This window comes from Felis catus, chromosome F2 (assembly GCF_018350175.1).
Source record: "Felis catus isolate Fca126 chromosome F2, F.catus_Fca126_mat1.0, whole genome shotgun sequence".
NCBI classification, from domain to species: domain Eukaryota; kingdom Metazoa; phylum Chordata; class Mammalia; order Carnivora; family Felidae; genus Felis; species Felis catus.
In genome coordinates this window covers 49,661,923-49,677,439 of record NC_058385.1, presented here as the reverse complement: position 1 = coordinate 49,677,439, position 15,517 = coordinate 49,661,923, and the positions used below count along the sequence as shown (strand labels likewise).

Below are 15,517 nucleotides of genomic sequence, written 5' to 3'. Positions count from 1 at the left end.
AAATAATCATGTCAGCAAGAAGATGCTATCCTTTGCACTAACCGATTTTTATAGGATTTCAGATCACAATTCCAAGAGAGTCCTGTTGTTTCTTGATAAGTACCACAACTGCAGGGACTCTCCCTTTGAGGAGCTACTTCCAGATAATTTTCCTTTTATCCTAGCTAAGGCTCTTATTGGTGCTTGATTTGAATGCTGCACTGTGTAAAAATCTATTAGAGATAATTTTGTGTAGATAGGACTCCTCAAGAGGGTATTGCATGGTAAGGTCTTCACTTGAGAGGGAGAAGGAAGTGAGGAAAAGCTACAGAAAATTGAAGGCTAATTTAAGATTCAGCCTTGTAAATAATATTCTGCAAATGAAATTCCCACTAGAAAACTCTTCCTTAATTCCTTCAAGGAGAATTAGTTACTGCCCTGTGTGTTCATAAGCTACTTTCCTCATGCTTTTCTCACAGTTTTATCACGTGTGTATCTCTCCCCCCCACACACACACATAATGATCTACCTATCTATCTTGCTAGATTTAAAATCTCTGAGGATAATAACTGTCTTAATATTTTAGTATGTATTCCCATTATCTAGATCCTTGCCTGGCAGACTGTATCCTAGAGTATTATCTCCAGTATGCAGCATCAAGTTAGAGTATAAAATACTGTGGTAACAGCTGAATAGAGTTTAGTCACCTGACCCTTTTATTCTCCATGGTGGGTATAGGCAGTGGTGCACTGACATATGGTTAACAACCAGGTATCCAAGAGTTCTGATTTACAGAGTTTGCTAATTTCTGAGGAACAAATACTCCCACTATGGCTGCTTTCAAGTTACTAAGTTACCAAGTGCAGATTTGGTGTATACTACCAAGCATGGGGTTTAGAAATACATGCATTGTTTGTACGATTCCCTGAGATTAATCTGGAGACAATGAGTGAGGGGCAATAAGATGTCCTATCTGTAAAATTACTCATCCAGGGAAATCTTGTGAAAGATGGAACAGCCAAAAGAGCTTAAGGGAAAAAACCTGTAATAATAAAAAGAGTAGCCGTTAGCCTATAAGCCAAAACATACCAAGGAGCCAACTGTCTTTTGGTCTCAGGAAAACTTGTAAGCTTAATAATTTTTCCTGGAGAACTTGTAGAGAAGGAATTATAGCTAGTAGTCAATTATGACTCTCTTAATTTAGAGCTCTGAGGGAGCTCTGTATCTATTAGCAATCAGCTGATCTCATCACCTGTTATTTATTTCCATTAACTTCTCATAAGTTTTAGAAATGGAAATGCCAGTTCTGCAATGAAATTCCAGGTTTACAGATCTCAGGTAGCTACAGAACTCATGTTTTTGCCCTTAACAAATGCATTTATCACTTTCTTCCTCAGAACCCATAACTCTTCACCCATTCTAATCTACTGTTTACTGAAATTGTTCTTAAAAACAAACAAAACGATCAATAATATCCTAATTTACCAGCTGGTAGTGTCTTTAGTTTTCTTCTTGCTTGATTTTGCTGTTACATCTAGTATTATTGAAGCCCTCTCTCCTTCTGAAATGTTTCCATAAATGTCTTCTCAGATACCGTCACTCATGGTTTCTCACCAGTCTCCCTCACTATTCCTTCTTAATCTCCTTTGCCAGCTTCACATTCCCTGACCTGATTTTAAATTATATTTTCCCCAAATTTTGATTGTTAGCCTTTTCTTTTCACTATGAATATCTCCCCCCAGGATGATCCAATCCATTATCTATGCATTTTCACTACCACGTAATGACTAATAAATCCTTATCATCTGCTCTCACTCATCTCCCAAGCTTCAGACCTGTATTTCCAGTTATTTCCAGGGCATCGTGCATATGCTGTTTTGCACCTACATCAAATTCATGTGGCCAAACCCAAATTTATTCTCTTTCACCCCAAACCAACTATTCATGTATCTCCCATCTCCTATAATAGGCTCAATATTGAACTAAAACATAGAAAATGTGTAAGTTATCTTTGACTTCTCCTTCTTCAATATTGTCCACTCTAATTAGTCAAGAAATATCACTTACTAATTTTACGGTAACAAATATCTGGATATTTAGCTATTAGGAGTGTACGAATGGGTTTCTGGTCTTTCACGTGGGTAACTCAAGTCTACCACACCTATATATTGGTCTCAGTTGCTGTTGAACGCCTACCAATATTCTTTCTCTTTTTTTGTTCTTTACTAAAAGAATCCAGATTTATTTCAGTAGTCCAACAACGAGAACAAAAACAAACAACTTCATTTTCCAGGATTCCCTGTAGCTAGGGTGATCATTTGACTTGGGTCTGGTCACTGTGAGGTAAGCAGGAACCAGGGACTGGGGTTGGAAAGAGCTACTACTTTTCTGATTACAGTGGGCTGGGGTGACTCAGCTGGGGTGGCCATTTGCTTTTCCCTCTTTGCTTTTTTTTTTCTGATTAGAGATTAAACATGGGCAGAGGGGTGCAGCAGTCATTCTGTGACAGCGAGCATGAATGTCCTACACTAAGGACAGGGAACGGGAAGTTTGGCTCCTTAAACAGCAGTATCAGCCGTGGGCTGCTGTTTGGATTTCTTCAGATTCTCCTGTGAGGCTTTTTTTTTTGTTACAAACATGTGGATGCAAACCTGAATGGTATACCATTCGTTTTGTTCTGTGTCAGTAAAAATATTTTCAGACTTCATGGAAATGACTAAAGGAACGCTCTTTCACTAACAATATTGAGATAATCTATGATGCCTGAGAATCTATCATCTGATTTTGATGATGAGAAGCAACGTATCATGATGGCCATGAGCTATAGAGTTGAAATACACTGAGGTGCAACTGCTCTCCCACTTACTGGTAGCTATGTAATCTTGGGCAAGTCTCTTAACTTCTCTGAGCCTGCTGTGAGCTTTAAATGAGATCGCAGGTCTTGACACATAGTAAATATTTACCATGATAATAATGAGGCATAGTCTGTGATGAAATTAAAGAGGCTCTAGACTATGATAATTCAGTTTTCATCAACATTTGGCTATCATCTCAAACATTTTGCCTTGACTTATAAAAAAAAACTTGAAAAGAGCTGTGAAGTCTTATTATACATAAGTCCCTAATTCCATATCTCATTTAAAAAATAAGGTATTGTCCTTTGACACCAGGTTGGCTTATTTTACGTAACGTAGGAAAACACCAAACCTGACTTGGAAATTCATGTTTTTTTATTCTTGAAACTATTAACCTGGGTTAGTTTTTGCAATTGTGCTTCTACTTGGCATCAAGGAAAGTTAAACCAGGGAATGTAACAATCCGTGACCATAACACTAATAATTATTAAAATGTGGATAGTTTTTATGGTTTACAAAGAACTTTCAAATATTTTCTATATTGCTTCCTTAGTCATCTATTGATTTAGATATATCCACATAAAGTAAATGGGTTTTCTTTCTTTTTCAATAACTTTAATGAGTCGTATATTTATTTGTATGCCCTTTATTTATTCAGTAATATCTCAAACAAATGTCACCTGAAGTTTCTGCCTCAATTAAGAATATTCTCAACGTCTGTTTTCCCACACTGTTAAATATATAAATAACAATACCCCATTTTGATATATATAATATTTCATGTATATCCAAGCTGACAGAGAGTAGAACAGAATGCCTGCTGTTAGTGCAAACCAACAAGCTCAGACTTTCCCAAAAGAGAGAAGAGTCAGTGTTAAAGCACTTATACCATCATTGTGACTAAATGCTTTTCCAAACCCTTGGATGAGAAACCTTTAAGATCTAGCTAGAATTAAGAAATATCATAAAGAAATGCTCCTTAGCCACAACCATCCCTGATACTTGGTCCTTTGTAAATATTTTTAAATATCCCATGGCTTATTTTTGTAACTTTGAGAGAATATTTATATTGTTTATTAGGATATAAGGTGGAGATATTATAGATATTGAGTGGCAAGCTAGCATCCCCAAAGCTGCAACAGAAATAAAACATGAGAACATAGCATTAGGACAAAGGTCCTGAGAATGTGAAGCAGGCAGAAACAGGACAAAAATGAATGGACTAGGGATATGGAGAAGGCTCCTTTACGAATAATAATACCTTAGAAAGCATAGAGTAACTCAAGGCACTTGTATCTAAGAAGATCAGGGCTAAATAATAGCCCGAATAACCACGAAGTGCTGAGAAACTTGAAAGGATGTGAGCATCGCCCTGACTTACCAAATTCAGGAATAGGGCAGATATAATTACATTCTGTTGAAAATCTGTAAGAGGCCCACTACTCTGATTCCTTGTGTTAGAAGATATAGCAGCATTAGTTGGGTTTGCATTAAGACCATTTGGGATGAAGGCAACAGTCAAAACATGGTGAGGAATAACATTTACGTCTTGCTTAGACTAGAGCAGCAGCCTCTGAATAGGACTTCTGTCTCTAATCTCCCTTATAAATGCATCTTAAGATGCACTAGAATTAATATCTGTTCATATTGGTGACTTCTTCAAATACCTTCAAAGCCCATGGTTATAATGAAGAACATTCTAGATTTTTAACTGAGTGATCCAAAGAGCTCTGTAACCTAGTCCCTGTCAGCTTATCCATCCTTATCTCCTAATATGTATCGCGATTTGTGTATTTCCATTCTAAGGAACTACTAATTATTCCTTAAACATACAGCTTGTGCTCACATGCGTCTGCAACTTTGCTTCAGCTCTTCCTCTGCCTGACATGTTCTCCACCTCATGGATTATTCTATAACGTATTCCCAGGTTTCTCCAAGTCAAATGAGCATTTCTCTCATAATGCTTCCTTTGCATGGCTAAGTTTTATTATATATCAGATAACACAGCCTATTTTGTAAGAGCATCACTTATGTACCTGTGTTTCCCTCATTCAATTATGAACTCCTAGATCGGAAGGATTTAGCCTGCTTGCCTCTTTCCTTCCATCCTTCCCTCCTTCCTTTGTTTCCTTTCATCCTCTCTTGTTTTTTCATTTCTCTCTCCCTTTCTCCCTTCCTCCATTCACTCAGTCCTTCATTTGATTGCTATTCAATTGATTGTTTTTCTGGAAACTTTTTTCTTCTTTTAACGTTGCAGAACCAGATGCCAGAATTACAGCTGACCAGCTTCAGAGAATTATCAGACATGCAGTTCTGAGTTTTAGAAAAGAGGGAGCTACCAAACGTCCCCTGAGATTACAAAATATGTTTAGACACACAAGAGGACTCGCATAGAGCCACTCTTTGTTTAAGAAAAAAGCCCAGGAAAGTTATTTGATGCTGACACATACTTTTAATTATTCGCTCATCACTGAGTTATTAAAAAGAAATCACAGGATTTTAAAGTTGAAAGTGACCTCTAAGAGGATATAATCTAGCTTCTTAATTTTGAGGATGAGAAAATTAAAAAACAGTGTCGTGACTAAGTTTATGCAACTTGTTACTACTGAGGTCTTTCTATGTCTTTCCATTAAAAAATGTCTTAACTATAATTTCATGTTCAATGGGATACCAGGCAAGCATATAGAGAACCTAAGTCATTTCTTTTTTAAATAGTCACAGTTTGAAGTATATATTTTAAAATAAAGACTTTCTTCATTTTCTGAAATTTTTAAAACTCTACCTAAAATGACATGTCTAACCAGAATACAAAAACTGTATAAAAATAACAATACAACACTACTTGTAACTATACAACACTACTTGTAACTATACAACACTACTTGCAGCTATAACTGGATAGATCTTAAACAAACAAAACTTTAAAATAATTAAAAAAACAGTGGCTTGCAAACTAATAAAAAGGTAAAGATGTTCTATGTCCTATGGAAATAACCCCTTTACATTCCATTTAAAGTCAGGTCATCTTTTGGGGTGGGGCACAAAATGGTAATGGGCTTAAGAAGCAACATGTTCTTCATGTTGCAACATGACTGGACCTTGAAGACTGTTAGCTTTGCTGTGAGTATGCCTAGTCATGAAAATGACCTGAAAAGGGCCAATCTTAAAATCACAGCCATTTCTTTGTTAGTCAGAAAGCTGTATTGAACTAATAAATTTTTCACCCATGAGAATGAAGTTCACTGTAAGGTTTTTCTATTACCCCTGTGTCACATGTATAATAAATAATAAAAATAACAACCATTACTGGGTGCTCCCATGTGCCACGCTAAGTTCTGTACCCTTTTACACACACTATTTCTACCTCTTGAAGTTATCACCAGGAAAAAGTTCTTTCTCTTATAGGTTAGCTCTATTATTTTCAGACTAAAGTATTTATTTTGCAATCTTTGAAACTGATGAAATAGAAATAATCAAAATTCCATATTTAGGACAACATTAGTACATTTATTTTGCTAATAAATAATATCCTTCCAACTGAAAAAAAATTACAACTAATTTTTTGTGTGTTTTGTATTATTATATAATAAAGCCGTAGACATGTTCAATTAGCCAAATTGAACTGAAATTATAGGTGCAGATAGCTCCATGCTCCCTTAGTTGACTGACTGCCTAATTGACTAAAGGTTTTGAATTGAGGGTCAATTCAAACCTAGTTGTCCAATATTTCATGTGAAGTAATAGGCAAAGATATTACACATATAAATTTATTCTCTAAATCATATTATGCCATAAGTTAATTTAAGAATATATAGATTCAATCTTTTGTGAGAATATATCTAATAGAGAATCCGACACTGATCAGAGATTACTGAATCAATTAGATGAAGGAAATGAAATATAGAATGTCTACTTCAAACCTAATTTAAAATATTAGGCCATGAAATTAAATGATTTTATTAATTAATAATGAGGTTGCCTAAAAACCAAATGTTAATACATAGTGTTTTTCAATGCAGCCTTCAAAGTACCATGTAGCACTTTATAGATTACAGAGTCCCTCAATTTTTACACATTAAAAAGCTGGGCTGTGAAGAACTATTGGGTAGTTTATCCAAAGTCTTATTACATAAGTGGTAAAATAAAAATTAGAGGCCAAATCTTCTAATTTTTTCTCCGCTTTCTTCCTACTATGATTAACTATGGACACAAACCAATAATTAAATGCCCATTAGAAAGTTTGCTTCTGACTATCATACAAAAACCTACCCACACCTTCTCCCAAAGTTCATGACTTGTCCTTACCTTGGTACAAAATACTTTGACATTCACCTCCTCTAAAGCTTTTTCCAAACATTTGCCATCCCTGACTGTCTAGCTTTCTCTCAGCACTGATGTCCATATTCATTCATGCAAAAATATTCCTTTGAGTGCTTAAAAGCGTTTGCCATAGAGAGACTACCAAAATGAAAAAATATAGTCCCCATTCTCAAGAAGATAAAAAATAAGCAAATAATTATCACATAAGGCAGAATATATTTATTTTAAGAGGTGATAAATGCCATGGTTGGTTCAGAAGGTATATACGTTTTCATATTTCTCTGTTGTTTTGAACATTCTTATACATGTAATTTTTTATATGTCAATACTTAATGCTTCTAGATTATATGGAATTTGAGTTGGAAATAATGTTTCTGCCCTATTTATCGCCTCTTCTTCCTTCTTTGTTTCCCATATCCTCCTTGATTTCATAAAGCAAGATCTCTCTCCTCTTGGTGACCCGTATCATTGAACCCTTGAATTCCCTGTAAGGTATTCTAGTTAACAAGCCAGCAGCTCTGGAGGCTTGATGAAAGCAAAGGTGAATGAATGAATTTCTTTTTTTCTGGAGGTAAAAGAAAATGTTTCTTCCATGTATTCTTAGGCAATATACAAAAAGAAATTACGCTATGGGCAACAGCAGCTATTGTTCATACACTGACCCTTTTAGCAGCAGGTAGCTGAATACAAGTTACTTAAAATTCTTTTGTCAGTTTTTAGCAACATCATATTTACTAAAAAGGGAGAAATTATAATTTTTTTCTGTAATTTTATAGTGTTCTATAACATATGAAGTGTTGCCCTAGTTACCTCAAATGAATTCTTCATAATTAAAAAATATCCTCTCCATATTTCTTGGCCTGACATGTGGTTATATAGTAATGGGTGGCAATTAACAAATACATGTAAAGAAAAAAAGACCCACGGCTTGAATGTCAAAACCAAATTATGGGCGAGGAAACCATATTTAAATTTAAATGTGGTTTTATCACTAAGCAAAATAATTTAAAAACTGAACTTGCAAGCACAAAAAATATTTCATCTCCTAGGATATGACAAGGTAGTTGGAGAAAGAGAAAAAGTAACAAAATTTTAGCAGTTTTAAGGTTTGAAATGAAATAGCTATAGTTACTTGCTTTAAAATCTCTATTCATATTATAACCAAATACACTTTTATAAGGCAGTAAAAGTTATTTTAAAAGACCATTAATTGTTTGTTAGAAATATGTTGTGCTTGAACTGTGTATCCCCCAAATTCACATATCGTAGTCCTAATACCTCGTACCTCAGAATGCGACTATACTTGTAGATGGGGCCTTTAAAGAAGTAAGTAAGGTAAAATGAAGTCATATGGGCGGGTCCTAAGCCAATTCACAGAGAAATGACCTTGTGAACACGCAGCAAGAAGATAGCCATCTGTAGCCAAGGACGGTCTCAGAATAAACCAAACCTGTCAACACTTTGATCTTAGACCCCAAGCCTCCAGAACTGCGAGAAAATTAATTTCTTTTGTTTAAGCTACCTAGTCTGTGGCATTTGGTTGTGGCAGTCTTAGCAAACTAATACAAGATGTTGAGGAAAAAGGTACCTAAAGTTGGAAACTTTAGAATTCAAAGATTACTCACACATAAAAACACCAAATTTCTAAAATTCCACCAAAATTATTTACCATTAAGTTTTTAAGTATGGATCTTTTACTTAAAGTGAAGTATATTTGTATTTATGAGACAAGAAAGAAATGAATAGCTATTGCTTCCATCAGCTAAAATATGGAGAAGAGAAATTCTCCTTTGCCTCACCTCTAGGGTGTGTGTGTGTGTGTGTGTGTGTGTGTGTGTGCGCGCGCGCACGCAGATATAGATAAATTTGTGTGCAAAAATAATTTTCTCTCTCTCTTTAAATTAAAGTTGAAGTACATCCAGTTTGCTAGAGAATAGAAATGGCAAGAAAAATAATTTTGGATAAAGATTGGACTAAACTGGTAAAAATAATACAACCCTAATCAATTTTTAGACTTTTAAAATTATCCTTAATCTTTATACTTTAGCTCCCTTTCCACCCATATATCTTTAGGATTACCTTAAAGATATGCTTAGCTGTACCTAGTAGATTGTTGATGGCAACAAATATAGACCTGAGCCCCGAAGGGCTTTGGTAAGAGCAAGTTATCTGCTGGAAATGATTCTTCTTTTTCTTCTTCTTCCCCACCATCATCATCATCATCACCACCACCATCATCATATCACAGCTAACATTTATGTATTCCTTACTACATTCCAAACTCTGTTTGAGAGCTATACATATACATAAATAGATTTAATCTTGAAAGCAATCCTATGAGGTAGGTACTATATTTTAGCACATCTTCCAGAATAAGAAACCTAGGCACAAGGATGTTAACTAACATGCCCAAGGCCACTCAAATATTGACAGGTAGGATTTGAACCCATGCAGTTTGGTTTGAGAGTCCACATTTTTAATACTACTCTGCAGTCTATATTTTATCATAGTCACTAAAAACAAATTGCAGACTGACTAACAAAACTGGCTATGTATCTCTATTACTATAATCAAGACTTCAAAAGTTGTGCTGTGAACATGGCTGCTACTGTGGTTATGAATAATGCACACCAATGGCAAGAAGGTATACTTCCAATGGCCTCTTCTCCCATGAAGATATATTGATCATCCATTCCTTTATTTATCTCACAGATAAAGAAGAAATTACATAAATGTATATAGAAAAATTTTTCATTAGTTTTAAATTCTATTTGGTGGATGTAATAGAATATAGATGAGAAATCTACCTTCACTGGCATGAATAAGAAAATACGGAAGAGGCAAAAGAGAATATAAAGGCTTTTAAAATATGATTTTTCTCTAGTTCCTTTTTCATTTCAATTTCCAACTCTCTTTTCATTAGGCTTATGTAGCCATTTGTCAAGTTTGTAGGTGAGACTGAAGTTGTTTCAATCTGGCCTGGATAAGACTACCAGTAATATCTCTTGTGCTTCAGGGGCCATATTATATATGGCTGCTCTTACTTACTAGCTTAATAACCTATATTTTAAAAGCTAGTTTTATCTCTCTTTATAAATATACTTGATAAAGGAACAACCAGAGACTGACTGCAGACAAGTACACAGCAGGTGACTAATAAAAGGCTTGGAAGCTGTCTGGCTCCAAGACAAGCAGCCCGACAGTCCAGAAGGGTTATGGCCTGGTTTGGGGCCAGAAAGCAATCTAAAGTATGCAGAACTCGGGACAGAAGTCACCCTCAACTGGGGAAGGAGAGGAGAGAATGTTAAGAAGTGACAACTGCACCCACACTCTGACTTTCTCAGAACCTTGGTGGCGAAGTTTGGAAGGTTGGTAGTAAGAATGCTTCCGGGTAACGTGACTTGTCTCTTTTTTCCTCCTATGCTCCCATGTGAGCAACTTCACTTAATTCCAGGAGTTTCTCTTGGGATTTTGCTACAGATCTTGAAGCTAGTTGTCTGCAGGGTTATAAAGAAATGAAGGCAACACAGCAGAATAGAAGGGTAGAGAAAGGGGGTGTTGCACTGAAGAAATCCAGATGCAGCCATTGGCACTCCTGCCGTGTTATCTTCATCAGTGAGTGGTAAGATTTCTTGACCTGGCCAGGGATGGAGACCACAGATAGGGGACCTTAATTCTGATTTTTAAAGATGAAGCCATTCTGTCAGATATTTGGCTGGACGAAGCCTATCAGAGTTTCCTGAAAATCTGAATCCTGCCTCTGTGTACGAAATAATAAACTGCTTCTTCCAAGAAAGGAAGCTTCATTACTTCCTCCGGGAAATTTTAACTTCCTCCGTGAGGGCCTTGCAGAGTAGAGACTGAGTTACTGAGATCACTCCTATTGGAATTTTTCTGCTCTATTCGTCAGAGGATCCCACCTCACTCACACCAGCACAGCGGGGTCTGTTTCATGTGAGTACCAGGTTCTGGATGCTTCAGCAGCAATCCCTCCAGTGGGCACAAAGCCTACTTCAGCTGTTCTGTTGCTGGCCTGTGTTATATGCTGCTAGCAATTCAACTTTTCTGCTTAGGCCAAAAAATTTTCCCAAGCATTTTATTTCAATCACTGCTATAAAAGAAGCCTCCATTTCTTCGCTTCTCCTAAATATATGTATTTTCAAGCATTTTCTTAGTGATTTGTACAAGCCCACCTATCCGTGTTTACAATTTTACTTTTTATAAATGTAGTCTTTCAGTATTCAGATTAAGGAGCAGCGAAACGGCCAGGCCTACATGTGTGCCCGTTAACTGCTTTCCAAGGGCCAGGCTCATTTAACATCAACTCTGCTAACCTAATTTCTTCATTTCAGCAATTTAGTTTGTAATTTCTCACCACACATCATGTTTCAGCCTCTTGTTTTTTTTTTTTAAATCCATATCCCTTGAAGATTCATAAATTCTTTCCCCCTAAATTGAATTTTTCCTTTTAGATTTCTGATGCTTGAATTCTCTGAGAATAAAAGGAACATTCAATGACCTCTGAGTTGCCCTAGAATCCTTTTCATTAGCTCAATTATTTCTTCACCGTTTCGCTCTGACCTTGTCATATTAATTTCTCATGCCCATGATTACATTTGCTGTTGTTATTGTGAAAATTAAAGCAAATATTATCTGCACCACTTATTCCGCACTTCACTAAATGCTAAGCCATTTCTATACATCATCTCTTTTCATCCCAATCATGACCCTCTGAAATAGATCCCAAAGCCTGGTTTAACAGATAAAGAAACTGAGAATAAGGGGTTAACCTACCCAAAGGCACCCAGGGGGAGTTTGCTTGAGTCCAGGCACTGTTCTCACCTGCTGCACTACACTCATTTACTGCTGTCACTTTGATGACACCGGAGTCTCTAAGTACTCCTGTTTACAAACGTCCGACTTACAAACAGCCCATGTGTAGCCACTCCTAACCTGCCCCAACCTGTCTCCCTTTTCTGGTGTCCCTATTGCCTGTGTCTTGAAAGTCCATTTAAAACACTTAAGGCTGGCACTGAATGTGTATTCTCAGCGTAGAGAAGAGAATAAAGTCTAATAAAGGGAACAGTTTAGTTAACAGTGGTGACCTATTTGTCAAAAATACTTTGTTTTTGACTGAGTTTTTTTTTTTACATTGTTATTGCCTGCAATTCCACCAATGTGAGTTTTAGTTGTATTTAAAGGTTTTTAAAAAATGACACTATTTCTGCATTGTCTTATTCATATTATAACGTAAATTACTTTAGTTGGATTGCTTTCCTTGTGATGGGCCTCTTTGAAATTGGCGAATGGGTCCTTTAAGGACAAAACTGCTGGGAACAAAGCGACAAGTACGAGGATCAGGTGTGCAAAATGAACGGAGAAAAACTCTTCTCCTTTCTACATTGTCCCCTGCTCCCAGAACACTAACTTAGTGTATTAGATTAAGAGTTAAATGGATTAATATAGACCTCTGGTCCACATTTGAAAAGTTATGCACACTATGTGGCCTATATTACCTAATTCTAGGGAGATAAATAAGGAAACAGAAAATGATAATATGTTTTTATATACAGCAGTTATGCTGTAATAAAAATATTTTGTGATAATTTTGTGAAAACATTACTATTTTAAAAAGAGCATCATTTCTCCAGAGTTGAGCTCCAAATAAATACTGTACCAATGAACTGCATAGCATTCTCTATTGAAATGTTAGGGGCTACCCTTTCAAAAAATATCTTCTGAGATCATTTAAAAATAATAAATATGGCTAATTAAAAAAGTAAACATTATTACTTAAATAAACATCAAACTCTACATACTAATTTTCATATACATATATATACACATTGTTTGGCCTCAATATTATTGAGAGTATTCTATGTATTTTAAAAAATCATCTATATTCTTTCCTAAAGTATATTGGGAGATAAACAAATAAAACAAACGGGTGTCAGTGGAAGACATGTTTCTACAAGTTTTAATATCTTATTTTATTAGGACTACATGCCTTGGTATTTGGATTCTATAAAATGAATAAATGAGAGATTAGAGAAGAGATGCCACAAAAGAAAAAATGTATCTATTTAGCCCTAAGAAGAAATACAACAAAGTCTGGGAAGACACAGATATCATTTCTGACATCAAGTTCAAAAGGTTAGGGATGTGTCTGAAGTACTATATCACTACAAAACTATTTTCCATGAAATCCACTGAACCTATTTGAAGTTCGATTCATATTTTTATTTTAGAAAAAAAAATTATAGAAGTTTAGGGCCTGCTGAGTAAAGGCAAGGCTATTTTTATTTGTCTTGAATTTACCTTTCTCTGGCTTTAGGCCTATGTCATTTCTAGCACACCAGAATTCCATGATGAACAATTCTACATTCACCATGTGAGTATTCATGTAATTTGAGGAAGAGCTTGGTGGTTTGGAGGATGATGCTCATGTAGGAATCTCTGCCTCTTCTAGGTTGTACTAGACCTAGGAACTAGGTCTAGTTTCTAGTTTCGGGGGAAACTAGAAACCTGTGCTACCTACCACATATGCATATCCAACCTAGCCAGTTACGCTTTACTTACTAAGTCTTGACTTTACCAAAGAATGGAGTATAATGGAGAGAAACTGAAGGTTAAGTAGGTAAGGATAAAATAGACCTAATGTATAAAAATCCAAACAGCTCTTCTCTAATACACAGATATAGACCACAAGTATTGCATGATTGCAACAATTACATTACTGAGTCACAGAACACGTAATAATTAAATGTCATAAGTTTTGCTATTTTCGTTCTCTTATAAAATCTTAAATAGCTACATCAGAGAAAAGTCTTTCCATGACTTTGACTATGAATGATATCATGAACCTAAAAATGTTTTGAAAATATAAAGGCAGTGAAGGAGAAGAGTCTCCCTCAGTAGATCTCATACCTCAACTTATTCCCAAAAAGGAGCTCAAAAGGATTCTCAATAAAAAACCTTTTGAACTCCTTACAAGAGCTCATGGGTATGTATTTTGTTCTAACCACTCATTAATAAACCAGATTCAACTAAAATACTACGAAATTGAAAAAAATTCCTAGGTATGGGAAAACCACAGCTATTCTCCCTAAACATTTTGAGGGTGTTGGGGCCTTTTAGATTTTATAAAATAAAAAATTCTAAAAGATCAGTTCTTTAGATCATTGAAGATTTTCATTTCTTTAATCTCCTATATTATATAGTGATTTTTTAATAAGGCAATTTCTATCTCTAAAAGTTGAAATATAAACACATTATAAATTTTAGCATAATAATAATCATGGGGCCATTGCATTATATGTTCGTGTCTAACTAATGTGCATTCAGAAGTTGAAGAAAACCTGACGGTTTCATATGATTAATTGATTATCTTACAACTTTTAAAAAGAAAAATGTCTTGCCTTTGAATGGTAATCTTGCTCCAGTCTGGGGTCTGATCCGGCTACCTGTTTGTATTTGTTAATTTTCATTTGGCGATTTCTCTCGTCTATATCCATAGCACCTATCGAGTAGAAAAAAACCCATAAAATTAATGTTCAGTTCTTATTTCTGAGCCCCACTTACAGGATGTATAATAGAAGAAATGCTAGGCTGATATATCACTTTCATTCAAGGTAGTACGTACAAATTAAATGTCATCTATTATTTCTTGAGTTTATTAAAAGTATTCAATTTGGTGAACAAAAGCATGGTGACTAAATATGTAAAAAAAAAGTTTTAATCTGAGTAAGATGTAAATGAGTTTTAACAGAACAACAAATCTCAACTAGAGAGAAAACACTTTCTGGTACATGTACGCCCAGGAGAATATATTTGATAACACATAAACTTGACAGCAATAATACTGTAAAACTTTAGCCTATAATTCATCAGGATTTGCTGCTTTATTTATTGAAAAATAGTTGTAAGTCTAATTGGCTTCAAATACAATTTTACAGTTGTGTTTAGAAACCATTATCATAAAACTAGCACATGTGTGAAAGCAGGTTGCCCCAGCTTGTATGGATCTTTTGAACTTGAATTTTCTAGAACCAGGGCCAAGAAAGAAGCACTCGGAATAATACTCCTGAGAACATACCATGCCAGTAAAGACACTGAAATCATTTCAGAAAAAAACAAACAAAACAAAACAAAACAAAACATGGAAGGAGGTGAGAAAGTGAGATGGTAAGCCTATTATAGAATAAGATTAATACTCTCTATAACAGGTCCTACCTACAAACACATCAATTATAGGTATCAAGAGGGTCTTTAAAAACTTTGCTTAGAACAAGAACTAAATTCAGTTAGCAAATCTTAGCAAACACGAAAAAATGTTTTTAAGGTATATTTATAACTTTAATCAA

General features: G+C 35.3%; 1 protein-coding gene across 49 annotated transcripts in view; it reads right to left on the bottom strand.

Annotated features, from left to right (window-relative positions):
• The window catches only part of RIMS2 (regulating synaptic membrane exocytosis 2), a 612,755-nt gene that overhangs the window by 137,018 nt on the left and 460,220 nt on the right, over nt 1-15,517 (bottom strand). For 38 of the 49 annotated variants that reach the window (XM_045050079.1, XM_045050046.1, XM_023248368.2 and 35 more), the window contains one exon: nt 14,573-14,673. The exons of the other annotated variants lie outside the window; for them this stretch is intronic. In XM_045050079.1, the coding sequence (XP_044906014.1) occupies nt 14,573-14,673 (101 nt within the window). The remainder of the gene's footprint in view (nt 1-14,572; nt 14,674-15,517) is intronic. 49 annotated transcript variants of the gene reach the window in all.